Source organism: Gastrolobium bilobum, unplaced genomic scaffold (assembly GCF_033153095.1).
Source record: "Gastrolobium bilobum isolate Gb01-03AN ecotype WA unplaced genomic scaffold, APGP_CSIRO_Gbil_v1 utg16620, whole genome shotgun sequence".
NCBI classification, from domain to species: Eukaryota; Viridiplantae; Streptophyta; class Magnoliopsida; order Fabales; family Fabaceae; genus Gastrolobium; species Gastrolobium bilobum.
Genome location: NW_026896703.1, coordinates 78,687 through 99,742, shown reverse-complemented (window position 1 = coordinate 99,742; position 21,056 = coordinate 78,687). Strand labels below are relative to the sequence as shown.

At 34.8% G+C, this 21,056-nt stretch overlaps 3 protein-coding genes across 8 annotated transcripts; all 3 read right to left on the bottom strand.

Annotated features, from left to right (window-relative positions):
• Window positions 1-4,998: 4,998 nt before the first annotated feature.
• On the bottom strand, window positions 4,999-7,679 carry LOC133301523 (S-adenosylmethionine synthase 4). 3 transcript variants are annotated; one of them, XM_061501160.1, is made up of 3 exons: window positions 7,583-7,669; window positions 5,359-6,550; window positions 4,999-5,263 (listed from the first exon to the last, which is right to left on the bottom strand). In XM_061501160.1, the coding sequence occupies exon 2, from the start codon at window positions 6,546-6,548 to the stop codon at window positions 5,376-5,378; it is 1,173 nt and encodes a 390-aa protein (XP_061357144.1). In that variant the 5' UTR covers window positions 6,549-6,550; window positions 7,583-7,669; the 3' UTR covers window positions 4,999-5,263; window positions 5,359-5,375. The 3 variants fall into 3 exon arrangements, with proteins under 3 accessions (XP_061357144.1, XP_061357143.1, XP_061357142.1); XM_061501159.1 differs by having other exon boundaries at window positions 4,999-6,550; window positions 7,577-7,679; XM_061501158.1 differs by having other exon boundaries at window positions 4,999-6,550.
• Window positions 7,680-9,283: 1,604 nt separating this feature from the next.
• LOC133301530 (uncharacterized) lies at window positions 9,284-11,776 on the bottom strand. The gene is made up of 6 exons (XM_061501172.1): window positions 11,437-11,776; window positions 11,259-11,356; window positions 10,429-10,500; window positions 10,215-10,339; window positions 9,941-10,013; window positions 9,284-9,589 (listed from the first exon to the last, which is right to left on the bottom strand). Exons 1-6 carry the CDS (start codon window positions 11,699-11,701, stop codon window positions 9,485-9,487), a joined length of 738 nt encoding a protein of 245 aa, XP_061357156.1. The 5' UTR covers window positions 11,702-11,776; the 3' UTR covers window positions 9,284-9,484.
• Window positions 11,777-12,191: 415 nt separating this feature from the next.
• On the bottom strand, window positions 12,192-19,951 carry LOC133301524 (protein PTST homolog 3, chloroplastic). 4 transcript variants are annotated; one of them, XR_009750210.1, is made up of 14 exons: window positions 19,751-19,951; window positions 19,527-19,646; window positions 19,233-19,375; window positions 18,432-19,130; window positions 18,044-18,230; window positions 17,855-17,927; window positions 17,724-17,774; window positions 17,514-17,567; window positions 16,265-16,384; window positions 15,028-15,152; window positions 14,594-14,645; window positions 13,324-13,465; window positions 13,182-13,234; window positions 12,192-13,013 (listed from the first exon to the last, which is right to left on the bottom strand). XR_009750210.1 is itself a non-coding variant. In XM_061501161.1 (13 exons), exons 1-12 carry the CDS (start codon window positions 19,918-19,920, stop codon window positions 13,367-13,369), a joined length of 1,893 nt encoding a protein of 630 aa, XP_061357145.1. In that variant the 5' UTR covers window positions 19,921-19,951; the 3' UTR covers window positions 12,192-13,013; window positions 13,324-13,366. The 4 variants fall into 4 exon arrangements, 3 of the variants coding, with proteins under 3 accessions (XP_061357145.1, XP_061357146.1, XP_061357147.1); XM_061501161.1 differs by lacking the exon at window positions 13,182-13,234; XM_061501162.1 differs by lacking the exon at window positions 13,182-13,234 and having other exon boundaries at window positions 17,867-17,927.
• Window positions 19,952-21,056: the final 1,105 nt, after the last annotated feature.

Below are 21,056 nucleotides of genomic sequence, written 5' to 3'. Positions count from 1 at the left end.
AGACTAATCCTTAATAAGTAAGGAAACACAATCGTCTCGCATATCTACTAGACTTAGTCTGTCTATAGGCATCCTATGAGTGGGATAGTTTGCGAAGACTATCTTAGTCCAGCAATAAGAATGAATATCATCATACAAAGGCAGCTATTAAGTCCATGTATGATCATCTTTCTATAAATACTTGACCTTTTGAATACTTACTAACTTGAATATTGGGATGCCTTATGATTACCACCCTTAGGTCTCCTTAAACTACCTCAAATCATATGCCCCAGCCCAAACATTTCGCGAAACATCCGCTAGTTAGCTAGACATCTCGTGGCAATATTCCAGCCAAGGTCCATACTCAAACATCGCAGGCTCAACCATATATAATCTAGCGCAATAATTATTTGACCCAGATTACAATGTATCATTCGATCAACTATCGTGCATATTATATGCTTTCAAGTTTCAGGAGCTCTGTTGGTAGAATCAATCTCAATGAAAGTCATTAGGAGTAGATTAATGAATATGAGTTTGAGTAATTTGCAAATTTATGCATTCAGTTAAATAGTTTAAATTAAGACGATGACATTGTACACTTGTAACACAAAATAGTCCATTTGAGGAGTGTATTTTCCGTACAACAAGAGTATGTATTCCCTTACCAAAAAAGAATAAATTAGGAATATGAAAGAAAATAACCACAAAGGTAAGGGTAAGGATAGTGTAAATATGTTACTTTTTTCATATTTAATAAAAGATGTACCGAATGGTCGATACATCCGTAATACTGGAAAAAAAAAATTCCATTTGAGAGGCATCTACAAGTTTATGAATTATTTTATGAGTTTAGTTTTTCTGCAGTGAATGAAAATAAGTTATCTCCATTGAGTCTAAAATGATGTCGTTTTGGGACGGAAATCAAAATATTTTTGTAATTATAATATATTCTAGGTTATAATAGTCTTTATCATTATAATTTTTTAATTTTTAACTCAAAATGATGTCGTTTTGAAAGAGAACGCAGGTAATTTAATCTATCTTTATTATAGAAACATTAAAGTCTTATTTTATATTATAAATTGTTGCTAATTTCTGCAATGTCTGTTATTCTCTTCAAATTTCCCCTTCTCACGAGTCAATGCGAGTGCGGCAGTGCTTGTTGCAATGGATTGTCACCAATTGGCTTACATATTTGAAAAACGAAGAAAAGTTTTTTATAACTTTCTATTAATGTAACTGTCATGCTAATGTAAAAAAACCTAAGTGTTATGTTAATGTTAGCAGCTTGATCTTCCAAAAGATCACTTTGGTCCATCTTCTGTCCATGTGCTTGCATCAGTGAACATTAAATAAAATATGGAAATCATATTTTAATAAAAAAAAATGGGTTTTTTTTTCGAAAAATCATAAATAAATTATTCTAAACCGGCCAAATGGCTCTGTATGAACATCCGTCTCGATAGCCCATAGGAGCAGTTTACTAATTCACTAAGGGGACATTTGGTAGAGGAAAAAAAAAATTTCCTTCGGGAATTACAATTCCCAAGAATATTGTAGAAAATTGACTTTCTCGGAAATGTTACAAAAATAAATATTTGGTAGGAAAAAATAATCTCAAAAATTTTGGATTAATTTTTCTGATGTTATATTTGATTGATTGTAAAATATTATTGAGAATGTGTCAAAATTTTCATTTTCCTTAGAATCCAAGAATACCACCCCTCTGGATGGTATTCTTGGTTAAATTTTGCTCACAAAATAAAATCTCGAAAAAATCATATTTTTGGAAGAAAAAATTCAGAAATCTACCATACGTGACAATTACCTTAGAGTTTACCAAAAAAAAAATCCCTTAGAAGATAGAAAGTACCTAAAATTGATTGAAAACTGATTTCTGATAACTCTAAAATCTGAATCCTACATGAATAATTTCATTCTGGAACACTGAAATGAAAACTAGGGTAGATCGATATTCGGGTCAATTTTATTAACTATACAATATAAATTATTTTAAAATGATTCATGGTAATTGCTTACCGGAACAGTGATCAAAATTTCATTGTTCCTTATCTTTTTTACCTAAATGTCACGCCAACAATGTTATTTTCCAATATGCCATGTGGGCAAGTTCGCTGAGCTCTGTAGCGAACTCTGTTTGTTGATGTGTCACTTTCCTGGTGGACACCAAGTTCGCTACTCCAAGTAGCGAACTTGGCTGCAAAAAATGTTGACAGGTTGGACAAGTTCGGTGCCACTTAGAGCGAACTAGGTGTGCCACGTGTCTGACATGCACCTAGTTCGTTGAGGGTCCAAGCGAACTATGTGCCATGTGGCACCACCCCCAAAGTTCGCTGAATGGGCCAGCGAACTAGGTGCCAAGTAGCAGCAACTGACACAGTTCACTGTACCCTGTAGCGAACTTAGTGCCACGTGGCAGTTCCCTGAAAGTTCGCTGCATGGGACAGCGAACTACTTGCCGACAGTTACAGTTCGTTGCCCTTTATAGCGAACTCTGTGCTATTTATACCCCCTTCATTCACCTCTCACACCCACTTTGTCATTCTGTTGCATTTTTCTTTGAAAGAACCACTATTTTTTCTTATTCTTTATAATTTCATTACATAATGAGTGAGAGTACCAATGATTTAATATGCATTTTATATTACAATGGGAGAAGATATTTTGGACCGAACGGTCAAGTGTTTGAAGGAGATACGAAGATGTTCCGCATGAGTCCCCGTTGCAAATATAGTGAGCTGAAGAAAATAATATACAAAAAATTGAGATTACAACGGGGTCAATCGTTGTCTCGACTGATTGCTAGATGTGTTGGGGTAACCTGGTGCAGTGGGTTACTGTGGAGGTTGTGGAGGATGAAGATGTCTCATTAGTAGTTGATGCATTTCGACAGCATGGAGAGGCCTCATACATCAAATTGTATGCGGAACTAAACACTGGTGGAGAGGCAAGCACTCAAAGTTCCGTCCCTACCAGTTACTCCATAGACATTAACAGGGAGCCGCAAGTAAATCCGAATGATATGCATGTGTCACCCACACTAACAATGCCTTTAGATGTGATTCATGCCCATGACATGTATGATCCCTCGTGGCGTACTGATAGTTCCGAGGAAGAGGTTGTCTTGTTCATGATAGTGACTCATCGGATACAGACGTTGATAGTGATTTCGAAATGGAGCCGCCTACTGCATTGTGTGAACCGATTCTAACACCAGGCATTATCGGTACGCATGACCCACCACCAATGGCAGATTAGGTTATTTACGGTTGTTTTTATTTTATTTGAAATGGTATTAGTAATCATATGCGAACTTGGTGTCAAACAAGGGAGGATATTGTACCATTTTGGTCGCAAATAAGCCATTACACGAACATTAACTGGGCACACCCCAATCAGGAGTGTGATGAAATGCAAGGGGCACAAGTACCAAATTGGCAGATGGGTCAAGAGCTCTATAAGAACCAGCAGTTTGAAAGCAAGCAGTATGTACAGATGGCCATCAAACAATACTGTATGGCAAATCATCACACAACTGTCATGCAAAAAAGTGATTCGAAAAGGCTGATAATGGTTTCCAAAATCATAATGACGGTTATCCATGGAGGATGAGGGCATATCTGAAAAAAGGCGGTGTTGAATGGTTAATAGGCATACAGAACAACTTCCACACATGTGTTAGTCAATCACTTTCACAATATCACAAACAACTTGACTCAAATTTCATTTGTTCAATGACCATCGGTAAGTCAACCAGCCTCTCTATGTATACAATAAATAACATGGATTGATCGCTAATTCATTATTGTTTAACAACCCGCAGAAATGATACGTGAAGAGCTAATTAATTATTATTTTCAACCTATAACTAAATATATTTAATATTATATAACTACATAATGTCATTTAAGTTAATATTATTAAGAATTGCATAATAAAAAATATTAAATACCAAAATTTAACAACATTAATGTCAAAATTTTCTAACCTATTTTAAACCCTATAACTAAATAATATTTTTTAATTTAATATTATTAAATATTGCATAATAAAAAAATTATTGAATACAATTAACAACATTAAAATAAATATTTTCTAAACTACATTTCAACCTATAACTAAATAATGCATAATGAATAATTTATTCTATACAAATTTTAACAACATTAATATACAATTTTCCTACCCTACGGTACCAACCAATAGCTAAATAATGTGGCACAATTAATATTAATAATTAATGCATAATTAAAAATTATTAATTACTAAATTTAACAACATTAATATATATTTTATAACCTCAATTTAAATTCTTTAAATAATATCAAACAATTAATATTATTAAATAATACATTAATATAAATATAAAAACCTAACAACAATAATATTAAATAATACACAATTGTGTCTTCTAACCTAAGGTTTCATGCTAAAAATAATTATTAACAATATTTAAATAACTTGGAAAAGCTGTAAAAAAATAACTTCATAAAATACTAACCTTAAATGTTGAGAGAGAAACACAATGAGAGAGAAAAAAAAATGAGAAAGAGATAGAGTGAGAGGGAGAGAGGAGTTGAGGGAAAAGTAGCCGTTGCACCAAGTTCGCTCCGTTATTCATAGTTCGCCTACCTGGCCAGCGAACTTTGCTGCATGTCTACCACGTGGCTTGGCAGGTGGGAACGCGCAGGGGCATTGATGTAGCGAACTTGGTGTCCACTAGGAACGTGACACATCAGCAAACATAGTTCGCTACAATGCCCAGCGAACTTGCCCGCATGGCATTTAGGTAAAAAAGAAGGGGAACAGTTGCATTTTGGTCACTATTCCTTGCTTACCATTGACAACCAAGCATGAATTTCGATTACATTGTAAAAGAATTAATATTTTGAAAGAATTTATCACAAAAATGGATAACATTTCTAATCATCCGATAATTCTGTGAATATCAGATTAGAAACTTTTATTGAACCTTTCCATTAGAAACTACGGCCATTTGGCAAACAATATAGTAAAGTACAAAGTGAAAAAAAGAATCAAATGACATTGTAAGTTTACACCAATCACACAAGATAATTGGTTGCGAAATAATGAATAGCAGAAAGGAGAAAAAAAACTGGTAGCAGTAAAAAGAAATTTAAAGAGGTAAAACCAATATCGAAAGATGTAGCTAATGTTGCATGCTCCTATTGTGTGAACGCCTCCACCTAGGAGAGCACAAATCTGCTCCCATTTCTAATCCAAGCTGAAAAAGTATCTCAAATAAGATATGTATTCACTGAAGCTCCTTTATTTTTTGTCTAACCCAAAATCAGAAAGATGATTACGATTATAACCACCTTTTAAAACTACCATGGCTGGTAACTCAATCAAGCATTGGGCTTGAGTATCTTCACGGTCTCCCATGTAAAATCAGGATCGTCTCGTCCGAAATGTCCATAAGCAGCAGTCTTCTGGTACCTGAAGTTGCCTCCTCTCATGAGGTCAAGATTGATGGCAATCATCCCAGGCCTGAAGTCAAAACTCTCCTTGATCAAAGCTAAAATGTCCTTGTCCGGAATCTTTCCCGTTTTGTAGGTATCCACAAACACGGACAGTGGCTCTGGCACTCCAATTGCATAAGAAACCTGCACAATACAACGACGGGCAAGCCCTGAAGCTACCACACTTTTTGCTGCCTGCCTAACAATGTATGCACCACTCCTATCAACCTTGGTTGGGTCCTTGCCTGAGAAGGCACCTCCACCATGAGCACCCCACCCGCCATAGGTATCAATAATGATCTTCCTTCCAGTGAGTCCAGCATCTCCATGGGGTCCACCAATCACAAACCGACCTGAAGGGTTGAGGTGGAAGATAGTCTTGTCATCAAGGTATTCAGCAGGGATGACAGGTTTTATTACATGCTCTTTCAAATCTGCGGCAATCTGATCATTCATGACAGTTTCATCATGTTGAGTTGAGATGAGGACCGTGTGCACACGGATAGGGACCATGGCACCATTATCATTCTTGTACTCAACAGTCACTTGGGTTTTTCCATCAGGCCTCAGCCACGGGCATGTATTATTTTTTCTGACTTCAGTGAGCTTGGCACCAAGTTTAGTGGCAAGCACATGAGTGAGTGGCATTAGTTCAGGTGTTTCGTCTGTAGCATAACCAAACATGTGACCTTGGTCACCAGCTCCAATATCCTCAGGCTTTTTGGTCATATGACCATGAACTCCTTGGGCAATATCAGGGCTCTGTTGCTCAATATTGACAAGAACGTTGCATTTGTCAGCATCAAGACCAACATCAGCTGACGTGAACCCAATTCCTCTGCAAGTGTCTCGAACTATTTTCTCATAGTTCACATTCGCCTTGGTTGTGATCTCACCAAAGACCATAACCATGTTAGTTTTTGTGCAGGTCTCACAGGCAACCTTGCTCTCTGGGTCTTGCTCCAAGCAAGCATCGAGGATGGCATCTGAAACCTGGTCACAGATCTTGTCAGGGTGGCCTTCGTTTACAGATTCTGAGGTGAAGAGGAAAGTATCCATCTCTGCTGTTCAAAACAAGAAAAAGGTGGGGACCACACTCCCCGAGCATATATATGTTAATTGACTTAAATAGAAGCAATGAACTTGAAACTTTAAGGCAGTACCTATTGCATACATATCCATTAAAGTTCCTATAATGTCCTGCAGGCAGACGGCACTAAGGAAGGAAATAATGCACATTTTAAAATATATACTGTCATGAGACCCCCAAAAAAAAAAAAATCACTTACTATTAATTTCCCTCTCAGTTGCTTGCTTTTAATCAATTGTTCAAGTATTTAAGAGAGTTTCTCAATAACCTATATTATAAGTAAAAATAACTGTATTTGACTGAATTTATGTTTATTGAAATAAAAAAAATGTTTTCTTTGAATCTTCTATCTCTCTTATTAAATTAATACCAAAAATAAAATCAGGGGGGAAAAAAATCACTATTAATCTAAAATGAGATAAAATGGAACCCAAAACAAATAAGACTTTTAAAAAGGAACATAAGCAGTATATAGTCATTGGATTTCATGTGAATTTTGTAGAGAATTGTTGATGAAACTTAGCAGAGATCTAGATGTGTATCTCATAGCACATTAAGGCGTGAGTTTTCGTTCGCTAATTTTTTTGTTCATGAGTTTGGGAAAGTCACATGAACAAAAAGAGATTAAATCTCATTATATCTTTCCAATCACTCTCCAAAAGAATCGGCAATGTCTCTCATTGCTTTGATTTCCAAACATGACCTACAGTCACATTTCGCAAACAGCACACGAAGCGAACAAAGACGGTAAAAAAGCTATAGATCTGCGATTGTTTTGCATTGCCAAAAAAGAAACAAGTTACAAACGAAATAACTAGAACCAGAAAAACGTATCAGATTATCAGAGAACCACACAAAACCTAAATTCGGAAATTAAAATGCCAAAAACAGAATACGAATCATGAGAAGCAGGCATTGGGGATTCCGATCGAAGATCTGATAACTACAATGGCATTGAATTTTGAATTAGGAGACAAAATTCGCGAGAGATACGTACACGTACCGTGTATAGTAGTGTAGTTGCTCTGAGACTATGAACAAGATTGCGAAACGTGAGGAAATGAAAGAAGAAGGGATAAAATCGATAGTGTTATGTACATATATTGTGTTACTGGAAGAGAGAGAGAGAGAGAGAGAGAGAGAGAGTATAGACGGAAGACTCGCTCTATTTATTTTTCCTTCGTGTGTTGTTTAGTACTTTCATTTATGACTCATATTTCACACAATTTTTCCTTTTTAAGCTATTTTGTGCAACCCTTGTTTTCATTTGCATCCTATTAATTTTCTCGACCCAACAATTTTTTCCTATCCTAATTTGGCGCGTAGCTTTAACCTCTAGGATTAGGCTTTGGAGTCTCTTCAAAAATAGAAACAAAACTCTAAAAAAAATGCTCCAAAATGTTTTAGGATAGATTTACATATAAAAAAAAAATATATTACATGAAATTTGATTTATAAATTTTTCATCTATCAAATTTTAGAAAAATATCAAACAATCTCTTAATAATAGCATCATAATGAGTTAACAGGTGTTACCTGAGCACTGCCGCAACTATATGTCACTATCACCATGATTGTCTTCTCTAGAATTTGTACTTTAATATTTCCTTCCCTAACTGTTATTTACTTATCTCTGTGCACAATCACTACTTTAAAATTGTGATACTTTATTCTATCTATCTTTTTTTCTTGTACACCTTACTTATATACAAATCTAATACATATGTCCTATGTGAATTTACATACACACATTAGAGAGGCAAGCAAAGATCAAAGAGGAAAATTAATTGTCTAGACATGAACTTCGACAATCAAGATTCCCATCACACCTAAGTTTTAATAAGGAGAAATATATTTCTCGAATAAAATTATCTCCTATATCTTAAAATAACACCATTTTGGGTTTAAGATTAAAAATAAAGAATAACTTGAAAATTCTACTTTCCTCTTATATAATACATTTTATCAAAATATTCTTTATTTTTAATTTTAAATCCCAAAATAATATCATTTTGATGTTACAAAAAAATGTTAATCAAAGAAATGTTAATCCGCCAACATAGGTGGGCACAATGTCTAATCTCACTTCAACTTTTAATTTCCAAAAAAAGAAATGTTTATCCCTTTTTGTAAAAAAAAAAAAGTGAGTATCATGTTACATGACACCATAAAAAAAATTATTTTTATCAAATTATTTTGATTAATTACATTTAAATATTCCATTTTCAGAAAATTGTCCTTTGTGAGGACCAGCGAAAGCACTGGCCCTCAAAACTGCAACTGCTGTCGTTACAAGATTTACCGCAATTATGGCTTGCTTGGGCCAGGGCCAGGGATGCTGTAGACCACGTCACTACTTAGCTACGGCATTGCTAACAAAAAGTTTGAAGATCTTTCTGAAGAACCATTATTTGAATTGCGTTTAAAATGATTGGGATCAAAATGTTGTAACGGGGGTAATCACCAATGCGAGTGGAACACTTTCTGTCAATTGTGATATTTATTCTGTCAGGAGACACGCCTCACAATTTGAATCATATAAAATGCTACAATAGTTTATATCTGGTATCTCTGTTGATGGTGTTTGGGCACTTAATAACTATTTAAGACCTCTTAGTTATTAGTTGCACTTACAATTCAAAAACTGCAATTGGAATCTTTAGACAATAAGTAATTGTACTTTTATGGTACTAAAATACCAAGTTCTCAGTCCCATTTCCATCGTGAGATGTGAAATAGTTTGTAGTATAATTATAGCCAATATTTTTAGACAAAATTATAGAAGAGAACATAACATCCTGGTAATCAAAGTTCTCTGTCGGAGTTTAAGAACCTGTGCAGGAAAGAATGTACACCATAACTCAAATACCTCAACATAACAAGACCCGTTCAATGGAAGTTGTATTTAGTAACTGAGGCCTAATTGAAGACCAAGGGCAGCATGAACAAGAAAAAGAGTCATGATACCACTACCCAAGATACCGTGAACATTCCTTATTCCAGGATTTCCCTGCATTCATTCAAGTAAATAAAAGGGGTGAATAATCATAACAAGTTCACGGGAGACGAGGAGGGGAAAAATTAGTACAAATAAATCAAGAATGTAAAGTTCTTGATAATGTTCTTTACAGCAAGATTGGGACTGAGAAGTTAGTTGCAAATATATACACTCTTAAGACACTTTCTTTTTTTATTCATTGATCAACTCATTTCTAATTCATAAACAAAATAAGGTTTTATTTTTTTTCTTTAAATGTGTGTATATGGGAAATGGGTATGTGCAAGTAACATGATTCAAAAATCAATGGAGCAAAAAGAAAGAAGAGGATATCAATAAAAGCTCGCTGGAAATAACCATTACCTCAAACAGCGTAGGCAATATAGTTTGTATTGTCAACAAAGCAAGGCCAATGATGCCTGTAACAGAATGAGGACTGCAAACAAAAGAACAAAAAGAACGACAGGAAATGAAGTAAAGAGTAGCTACTGGCTAATGCATAAGATTGTTGTTTTTGATATTGAAAATCAATAAACAAGACTTATTATGATAGGGAAGTTAGAATTTAACAAGTAACAATCTTCAAGCCTGAGGATAGTCAATAGATAATATAAACAAATAGGGGTTCATTAATTACCTCTCAAAAATGGGTTTATCCGATGTGAGCAGAGATGTTATTCCACCAGTAGCTCCAAGAGCAAAGAAGAAAAACATACCAGCTAAAAGCTTGGGATGCAAGTCCTTGGCCTTAGCTTTTTCCTCCTGCAAACACACATTCAATAAAAAGCTATAAATACCAAGCTTAAGGAGAAGTTGTAAAATTGGTAAGGGATATCACACTCACACCATACCACGTCATCAGAATAGCGTATGCGAAAACCCAAATAGGTACCATAGCCACCCATAGCAAAGAGCACAACTGCCTGCAAGCCAAGAGACCAATTCATTTGACAAGGCCTCTCTTTCTTAATTTTGTAATATAAATAAAGGAAAAAGTGTGTGTCCTTTTAAATGAGAAATAGACACAAAAAGATATGAGTCACACTGAAAAAAAATAAAGAAAAAAAAATATAAAAGTGTGGGTCTCACACCTCTTTATGTCTATCTCTTTTTCAAAAAAATTTAAGTTTGTATTTTTAAAAGGTCACACACTTCTTTCATAAATAAATTACTGTTTATCGTATCCTAATCATTCATTATTATTATAAGTTATAAACAAAAATAGAATCTTTTTTCTAATTCTTAAATAACATTTACTACTACATACATTGTTGTGTATAATATTAGTATAGTGTTTATATAAATATAAAATATACTATAATATTTAAATATTACAGAATATATAAATGAGGATCTTTTGACTCTCTTGTAAATTTAAAAATCTTACAGGTACAACTTATCTCAGTTGTTGGTTTCTGTGCATTTGATAGTTGTAATTTATTAAATTATATCAATTAATTAATTATTATTTTTAAATAAATTCCAACCTTTAGTCAAATGGACGGTTGTAGTCAGATGGATAAAAATTAACGATTAAAAATAAAAATAAGACTTAATCTTACATTAGAGTAAAAAATCCTACTAAAAAATATAATAAAGATAACTATATATATACATATATATATATAAAATATTATGAAATAAATATACACTATTCTATTAGCAATGTAGAAATATGTACCATGTTGCCAGGGTGACCCCAATGCACAAGCCAGTCAGGGAGATTCAATGACTTGACAAGCTCAACAAAAGGCCCAAACGCAGATGTAACAGCTTCACCTGTTAATACAAATTGATTATTATTTTATTTAGTTAATGATAAGAAAGATGTTTATAGAGAAAGGATTAGAGTTAAGTACCTCCAGGTAGGAGTGTAGCGGCATACAGCAATGGCAATGGAGAGAAAGAGTGTAAGATAGTTTCGCTATTCTCTCTCGATTCTACTACTTCAATGGCTGTGGGCAAGTCCTCCTTCGCTGCAAAACACTTGTGGCCAAGCACGGGTCCTGTTGTTGCGGCCAAAGAGTGGCGGGAATGAAATAGAGATGATGGAGAAGTGATGGACGAGGAAGATGGAAACAGAGGACGGAGATTAACACCAACAGAAGCAATAACCATCGCCATTTTGTAAAGTAAAGTAAAGTAAAGAAACTATGGGGCAAAACAAAAAGCCCTGTTCTTTTATCGTATGGAAAAGCTTGAGATGTAGAGGGTGTGAGTGGAAAGGTGAGGAAAGAGACACGCCTATAAGAAATTGCAAGCTAGACCTTTCCACGTGGTTTCCACATGCTCATTTCTTCCACTTTTTGGGCTTATAGTTCATGGGCTTTGGACTTATAGTTCATGGGCTTTGGACTTAGTAACACAAAAGCAGAAGCTTGTTGTAGCCAAAAAAAAAAATTAAGAAAGAAGAAAAAAGAAGAAGAAGAAAGCAATTGTTGCTTCATATATTAATTATTCCCAAGCCAAATTGCTTCCAGCAATTGCTTTGCTTTTCCTCCATTTACCAAAAAAACCTTGAAAATGGCATAATTTTAAGCAAAGCACTCTAAACCAAACATGTTAGCATCAATTAGATTGGCATTATTTGGTATAATACCAAAAAATGAATCGGATTACTTGTTCTCCATTTATGAAATAAGTTACAAAGTACATATTCACATTTGCAACATCAATCAAAAACCAAGGAAAGGATTCTCGCCAGACCAATCCCATTCATACAACTATGCTGCGGATTATTAACGAAAAGTTTCCGCAATTCTGGCAATTAGCCTATTTTTTATATTTTTGTTTTCAAAAGCACTCCACAAATCTGTCCAAAGACAAGAGGTTCAACGTGCTACTTGCCATGAGGTCCTCCCACTTGTGAGCTTGAGTGATAACAAAAGTCCATATAAATTCAGGTATGCCCCCACAACTTTTTCCAGATAATAATTTTGCTTCGAGTGGCTAGCTTTTTTCGTGCTTACTTGAAAACGCAGTCACGCAGTCATCATATATCACTTGTTAAATTTACAGAGCTCAGCAAAATGAATTTTGTCCTGGTTCTTGTGGGTGGCTTTGAAAACCGCCAAAGAACAACAGAATGAAGAGATGAGGAATAAAAAAAAGAAACTTCTATTTTCTCCTAATTGATTGATACAATGAAAGTTTCAACCTATAACCTCTTCCGAACTACCAAAATCCCCCACTATTAGCCCATCCCGAATGGTTTATTTTCTCCTAATTCTTAACTGATCTTTGCAGAGTCCAGGATGATGTCATGTTTTCAAAATTAATCTGAGAGACCTAAATGTACATGCTGGATAGTATTAAAAGACACTCGATCTAAATTCTGCTCATTCTTCCATGCTTGTGTCCCCTCTTGTCCATTTTGCTGTCAAACGTGATAATTTAGAAATTCCCAAGCAAACCATTGTCTTCATTTTTATGTACCCTACAACAGTCCACAATAATATTAGGGCACTCTACCAATGTCAAACACAACTTCAGTGTCATTCAAAGTTTAAAAATTTATAAGACTGTGCTGTAATCAATTATAAGCGTGGGTAAGCCCCAACAAGATTTAAATCAATGAATAAGAGAAAGTCAAAATATGCATCACCTATCTAATCTTAGGATGTTGCACATCCAGAATCTTCAATTATCGATTGAAACCTATAGTTCGATTCTGTTACTTTCAGTGTATCTCTGGCAACATTTACATTCATGTTTAAGAACAGTCAAGATGGAAACAATCATCTTACCTTTTCATATACATCTAGCAATTATGATCTGAACCAGAATGCATCATCTGTCTACTCTTAGAATGTTGTTACATATGTGGCCCCTTGTTACTGACTCCCTTTGAGGATCTGTTCTCCAGTGGCCATCAACAACAAATTTGATCTACAACAAACAAATACAGTTATTACATCTTTTAAGTATTTATGCTCTACAACTCATAAAGGTAATAGAAACAAATATTTAACAAATAATCCAACCTATTCCAGCTGCTACCATACTAAACAAAATATAAATATAAAGCCCATATAAAGAACAGAAAGAGAACATGAAAACTGGAATAAATACTGATTGAAGGGCAGAACTAATAATTACTGATTCTAATCAGGCTACTTCAAACAGAAATAGAAATGCATGCCATGACCAAGGCCCCTGCTAGATTTTTGTCCGTAAAAAAAAAAAGGCTTCAATAAACTCTTCTGGTAAATGATATATATATTCACAAAGTCAACATTGCAATCACAACAACAATTTCATCTTACACACAATGTGTCTACAAGACATTCTTTCCAGACTATTACAACACAAGAGCTCACATTGCACGGCATTAACACCCTGCTTTAAGTAACAGCTAGATAGAAACAAAAGGAACAGATGTCATGCTTACAAATGTTAAATTTTTATTGTATAGATTAAATCAATATAAACCCACATTACGGTCTACTTCATATTATTATTATAAGCTAAATTGAATTTTGTGCATGAGATGTTCACAGTCCTAGAGATGAGCCTTTGAAACAAGATACTGAAAATGAAAAGAGCCTTTCATTTACTACCTTACATTATGTGATTATCAAAACATGACACAGTCATCCCAAAGGCCTTCTGATACATGTCACTTTTAGTGGCCAAAGAATAAATGTACAAAACTTTTAAAACTACATACAAATGAATAATAAAATCATAAACAGACAAATATAAACAAAAATATAACGAATATAGTAGAGTATTTATTTATAGAAAGACAAAGATCAAGGCCAATGTTACAATTAACATATTTGACTACTGCAGATAAGATAATCCAGGAAAATTAACATAAGCAATGCAAGCTTCTAAAGTAACGTTGTATTCATGGGTATCAAGAAATGTTCTTCCTAAAAGTACTGCAACTATATCTGGAAGTAAATTGAATTAATTAATGTTTACCGAAAAAAAAATTGAATTCATTAATTATATCCAGTTGTGAATATGGCAGATGCCAATGGCATAAACTTTAGTAGAAGATGCACACACCTCATATACACCAGGATAAAGCCACAGCATCGTTGACCAAAACCTGGATCTCCTGGATATATTACAACGAAAAGCAGATATAAATATTTTTATTAAGACAGTTTAACTTCGTCAAATACTAAGCTGATATTACTATTTTGTTATTTTGTGCGGGCATGTAAAATAGTTTTTCAATCTGTATCCTAGACGACCCTGGCTTATTCTGATAACAAATCATTGGAATGATACTTTCAGCCTCAAACCTAACTGCCATATAAACAAAGAACCCCCTATCTTTCCTTTTTTATGATCTACAAACAATATATGGTCAACAGGAAGAACAGAATGACGGAAAATAAATATTTAATTAGCTAAGAGTAACTAGTTGAACATTTTCAATTACATTTGAAGCTTCAGTACAAAAAACAAGTATCTTATCACTAAATATTTAGAACCTTGATCCACCAAGGTCTATAGCACTAGTTGATGGTTGAGGATCCATTTTTATTCGGTGATGCCAACCATTGAAGCTACCTGCCACCTCCACAACATCACCATCACAACAAAACTCAATCTGAACCTGGAAATATAAGCGAACACAGCGCTCAGCAGGTATACATTACACATTTTAATCACAAAAAAAAAGTAGTTTTTTTTTTTTATCATTTTGGATAGAAAGCTATAATTTCACTAATTTATTCCCAAAAACACCATATACAAGACCAATAGAACCAATATCTCTTTCATGTGAAAAAGGGTACTCCTGTCACCATGCAGTTATTGAAGCTAATGACCAAATAGCTGGATTAAAGTTTGAATCCAACTATAGATTTTCATAATATAAAATATGAATTTGCTGGTAAATATAAATCAGTCCAATGACACTTCAGATTCACATCCAATAGCAGGCATATATCCTCAGTCCTAATAATAATTGCCAGAAGCTGCCGAGAACAATGTTCTCTTCTAGTGCATCCTTTATGTGTATAGTGCAAGAAATGTGTATACAATTTCATATAAATTATATTAAATTCAGGGAAAACAAAGACAATTTCATGTATGAAGGGAGTGCCGAAATTTAAACGACCACCACAGCTCCCTCTTGAATACAAAAATTGAAAAATGTTGCTTGAAGTGTTTCTTACTGATGATATTGCGTCTGATACTGGCTTTGACTTTTTTCAGGAGAACTAAAACACAACTCCATAAGGGCAGGGATCCGGTAGTCTTATGGTGAGCTCATTGGATTTGTTTTACAATCATGAGGTTAGGGAATGTTATAATCTATTGTACTATAGTAATCGATTAATTTTTTATTCAATTGCTTTTTAATTTCAAAAACAATATTCCTATCCAAAACTGTTTAACAAAAGCTAACCACTAGGCCAAGAAAATGCAAGATGCTCTGTCTTAGAGCTACCAAGTGTGTCAGTTACTGTTCCGTTAAGCTGTTATTACAGCTGTCAGATAGTTAGATGGTTAGGTAGTCAGATTAACTATAAATTTATCAGAGAACACTGTAGTTCAATTTTAACTAATTCAGTTACATTTTACAGTAACAGTTCTCTCAGAACCCTCTCTGAGCACTCTCTCTCACTTTCTCTTACTTTCTTGTACTTTTTCTCTCACTTGGTTTCTAATATTATGAATACATTATTAGCTCAAAAGCCCACAAGAATGCAGATGTAATACCTCCTTGAGTCCTGAAAGACTTTCTTCAGCAACGTGCAACTCTGCATCTTTATCAGATATAAGTTTTCTGGCTTTGCTGATTTCTGCCTCTGCCTTGGTTTGCAAGACAGACAAAGCAAGCTGAAAGCAATAATAACATGTGACTAAGTGAGTTGTATTGAATAACTCTCATACATTGAAAAGAAGGACAGGAGAAACGCTAAACAAATCACTTGAAATTATATCTTTTATAAATATTTTCCCTTCACTGAGCAGTAGATCTGTAAGATATACGATTTTTTTTTTTTTTTTAATTCATATGCTAATAAGTTCTACAAACAACTCAGCTGCTTCTAGTAAGTTAAGATCTTATTAATATTTTCACAATTACATACCAAAAATATGTAGAATGTTCTCAGATTTGGGACACAAATTTGGCTTGAAGTACACTTAATTTTGAACACATTAAAAAAAAAAAAAAAAACAGCTCAATGCGATAGTATATAGTTTCCCAACTTTAAGACCATACAAAAATCTTTACACCAACTTAAAACAACCATTTGCAATTTCTTATATTAAAGTGTAAAAAATTGAGAGTCTGAGACCCTTTGGAAGACCACCCATCCAATTTCAAGTTTTAATTATAAGAACCTCTCAAGCATGCTGTCATCTGTGATCGTCATCCTTAAAAATGACTTGCAAATATAACATAAATTTCAGGAGGTTTACATGCTGCCATTACATACACATGAATCATGTCAACATAAAAAAAATATTGGTACTTTTTCCCCTCCATTAAAAACAGTAAACTCTTATTTATTAAAAAAAGAAGAAGTAAAAGACATCCAAAAAAAGCAGTTCTTATACAAAGAGAAATTGAAAACTACTGTACAGCATTTTTTTCTCATGAAAGAAAAATAAATTACACTCATCTGTTTTTTCCTAGATATGTTTGATGTCACCTCTCTCACTCACTCATGCCCCCATCTTCAGTTTTTCTTTTTTTTCTTTTTTCCTGGTGAATTGAACAGAGCCCAGAGAAACATTATTTTGATTCTAACCAATTAAGTGGTGGATGCCAGAAAAAAAATTAATATATATGAGAATTGAGAATGGCCTAACTCAACCCTAATAGCTAGTTCAAAAGGAGAGGATTGCCCAAGTCATTATAAGGAGTACTTTGGCCATATACCTAGCCAATGTGAGATCTTAACAAAATATATATATACACACATCATGTAGTTCCAGTTTTCAGAAATTGCTCATCTACCTTTTCCTTCTCAATCTGTTCTTTCAGCCGACAGAGCTCCAACTCCTTCTGATACTATGCACACAATTACAAAATGAAGAGAAGAAGGAATGATTATAAGTTATAACTATTAGGGCAAACCCCAATGCACAACAAGTTATAACTATTCTAAACAAAAATTTAGCAAGATTTATAAATATCTAAACCACAAAAGAAACTTTTAATTACTACCAGCATGAACTTGAGATGGTTTATCTCACTTTGATTTTGCACTTTTGGAGCCTGTATAATGAGAATAAGGGAAAAGCAAACAATTAAGGTCACAAGAAGCTGCAATCAAGATAGAATTTCCGGATATTTACATGTAAAATGACCTCAGCATTAAAATCCTTGTCGAATTTAGTAGTTAGATCCTCATGTGGCATGTGATCATCCCTATATATAATTTGAATACACGCACACACAAGAAAAAAAAAAGAGCTCTGTTAAAATCAATGAACTTCCCACAATCCTAGTTGGCAATTAGAATTCATAAAATACAAAATACTTACCAAAGAGGCTGATCCAATGTTCCAGATGGAACAACTCGCTTGGATGTCAGTGAGTTCCCATTAAGTGTCGTGACATTTTTATCTTTAGGTGGATGAGCGCCTAGTGGCATATCAACAACAGGTTCTGATTCAATATACGATTTGCTTTCCTGAGACTCATCCCCATTCGAAATGCCAGAGACATGATCTAAGAATCAAACAATTAGACTTACGCTTTGTCCAGAGGCAACAAAAGGAAAATGTCCATAAAATCTGTACTGAAGAGAGAAATTATTCTTTAACTTAATTGGTCCGTTAGAAGGGCTTTGACTATAGCACAAGCACTTGTTGTCAAAGGCATAGTTCCAGATATTAATGATGACGATATCTAACTGCATATCAGAATTACCTTCAACTGGATCTAAATCTCCATTCTGAATAAAATTTGCAACTTTTTCCTCCAAAGACAAGTTGGCTGGAGCGTCAAGATTTATACAACTACTGTCAGCAGAATAGACAATTGAATCAACTTTGTTGTCACCAGATAAGTTTTCCCTAATGGAAACTTCAGATGTTGAGGGAACATCTTCAGCAATATTGTTATTGCTGTCATCTAGACCTTCTAATGGACACCAGTCCTTTTGCTCCAAGGACAAATCATTAGATGGTTCGGAATGACTGAACTCTTTATCTCCAGCGTCAAGATCAGAATCATTAAATGAGGTGTTGGAAGGAACTGCCAATGGCAAGGTTATTATCTCTCCAACAATTCTGCCCACTAAACTATCCTCACACTCCGAATTTGATGATTCACCAGAAATTTCTGTAGGCATAATGGAACTCTGGCTATCAAAGTTGGGAGAAAGACCTTCCCTTGAACTACTGCAATCATTCCCCTCTGCCACATTGTTGATCTCTTCAGCATGATCTTTGAGTTCACCCAAACCATCTTCCGCGGACGAATCACCCGACGATCCTACAACGGAACTGCATTCATCTAATCTCAGAGTTGAGTCAATACACAAACCACCAGAACTGTTTCCAGGAAGAGATTCCGTTGCCGCCGCGACATCATCACCGACCAAACTGTCCGACTTCTCATTCTGACCTTTAAATTGTATTACATTAGGTCATCATCAGTCATGATCATGAGTAATACAAGATAAGAGTGAATTCAGAAAGAAGAAATTCACTTGACATGTTAAAAGACCTTCACAATCATTTGCAGAGTGCAGTCTTTCACCTAAACCTTTTTCTGTGTTCGGAGAATCAGTCTCAGCATTTAATGAGCTCGTGAGAAGCTCGTGAATCTGTTTGTGTCCTCTTCGTCTCACAATGTTTGCCAGGTCATTCCTATAAACATAAGGCCATTCGCACTTAAAAACTCTGCGATTCTATTTTAGTTTTCGTTGTTGTTTATCTTAAAATTCAATAGACATTACAAAAGAAAAATTCAAATGAAAATGAAAATTGAAGAAGGAGAAGTAGCGAAAGAAGAAAGGACCATCCGTGGTGCAAAAGCTCCTTGGTGGAGGGAATGTGGTGCTCCGGGAGGCCAACGGAAGCGAGGAATTGGCGGATATCGTTGCAGATCTCGGCGTCGCTTTTGAGCCTTCGACTTTTCCTGAAATCGCGCGGTGACCGAATTGAGGAACAATAGAAATTCAATTTCAAACGCTTGTTTCAATTTAAGAAGAAGAAGAAAAGGCGAGAACGAAAAAGAAGAACCTTATCCTTGTCCTTGTGTTGTTGTTTTTGGTCTGAGAAGCTTGTACGTGGAACTGCCTAAGAGGGAGAGAAGGTTGGAGAAGTTGGTGGTGGTGCGTTAGAGAGAAGTTGCAGTTGCTACAAGCAAGTGTGGTGCAGTTCGGGAAGTTACACACCCACAGTGTGCCCATTTACCACTTAGCTTTCTCTAACTCTATCTCAGCCTCAACTAAGAAGAACGATGACGAGACCTTTTTGTTTTTTAATATTGATTATTAATCTACTACTTTATTCACTATAACTTTCATCATTAGATCGTTGATTTATTGTCATAATATCTTCACCTAAGTAGACACCTATTTTTTTTAATGCTTATTTTATTTATTATTTTTGATATTATTGTATCAAAATTTCAATTAATATTTATTATTTTTTTCTTTTTAAAATTTTAATCTAATGATATTAAAGAATAATATTAAAAAATGATACGTGTTCTGGATGAACATTAATATGGATTTTCTAATTCTGAGTCCCCTTTTCCTAGGGTATTCCCCTCTATATATACTTTTAGTTTGGGTAGTTGCAGTGGACGTGGATGAGGGTGGTTACCTTGGACGTGGATGAGAGGTAGTTACCTTGAACGTGCCATCATGGTAAGACCCACCTCAAGTTCTAATATGTGGGATAACCGACCCATAACCCGGGCACAGTTCTTCCGGCCCATTCCCGAATATACAAACCCGGAACATTAAGCCCCCAAGCTCGGAGTTTAATAGCTTATTTTACTCCGAATTTATTTCCCGGTTTATCTCTTACTATTCCTCTTTATCTTATCCCAATGCACACATTAAATGCTCCTTACACATTCATATTCTAATTGCCACTTGTCACTCTCTGGCTGCTTCGATCTCCGAAACGACTTGACATCTGAAACGACTCATCCTGACACCCATCATTATTTTTCGAAATTCGAATCGTCGATTACCCCCCCCCCCTTTTTATTACTGTTTGCCTTTTCCATTTTATGATTAACTTGTTTCTGTCTTCACCTCTCTTTCATATCTCCTTCGTCTTCTTCTTTCTTCTGTACCTGCAATTTCTTCTGGTTATTTCTTCTTCCTGTTTTTGTTAGCCTCTTCACTTAGACCTTGCTGTGACTTTCTTGCTGTTGGTTTCAAGCCCCCAGTACATTACACAAGTAAGTTCTTTGACTTCCTGTACTACCTTCTTGTTTCTTGTATAACTTGTGAAAATTGTTGCTTATAGTGCTATCTATCATCTTAACTAAACTTGCATATGACTTATTACCTTATTATTTTCCTTCTTC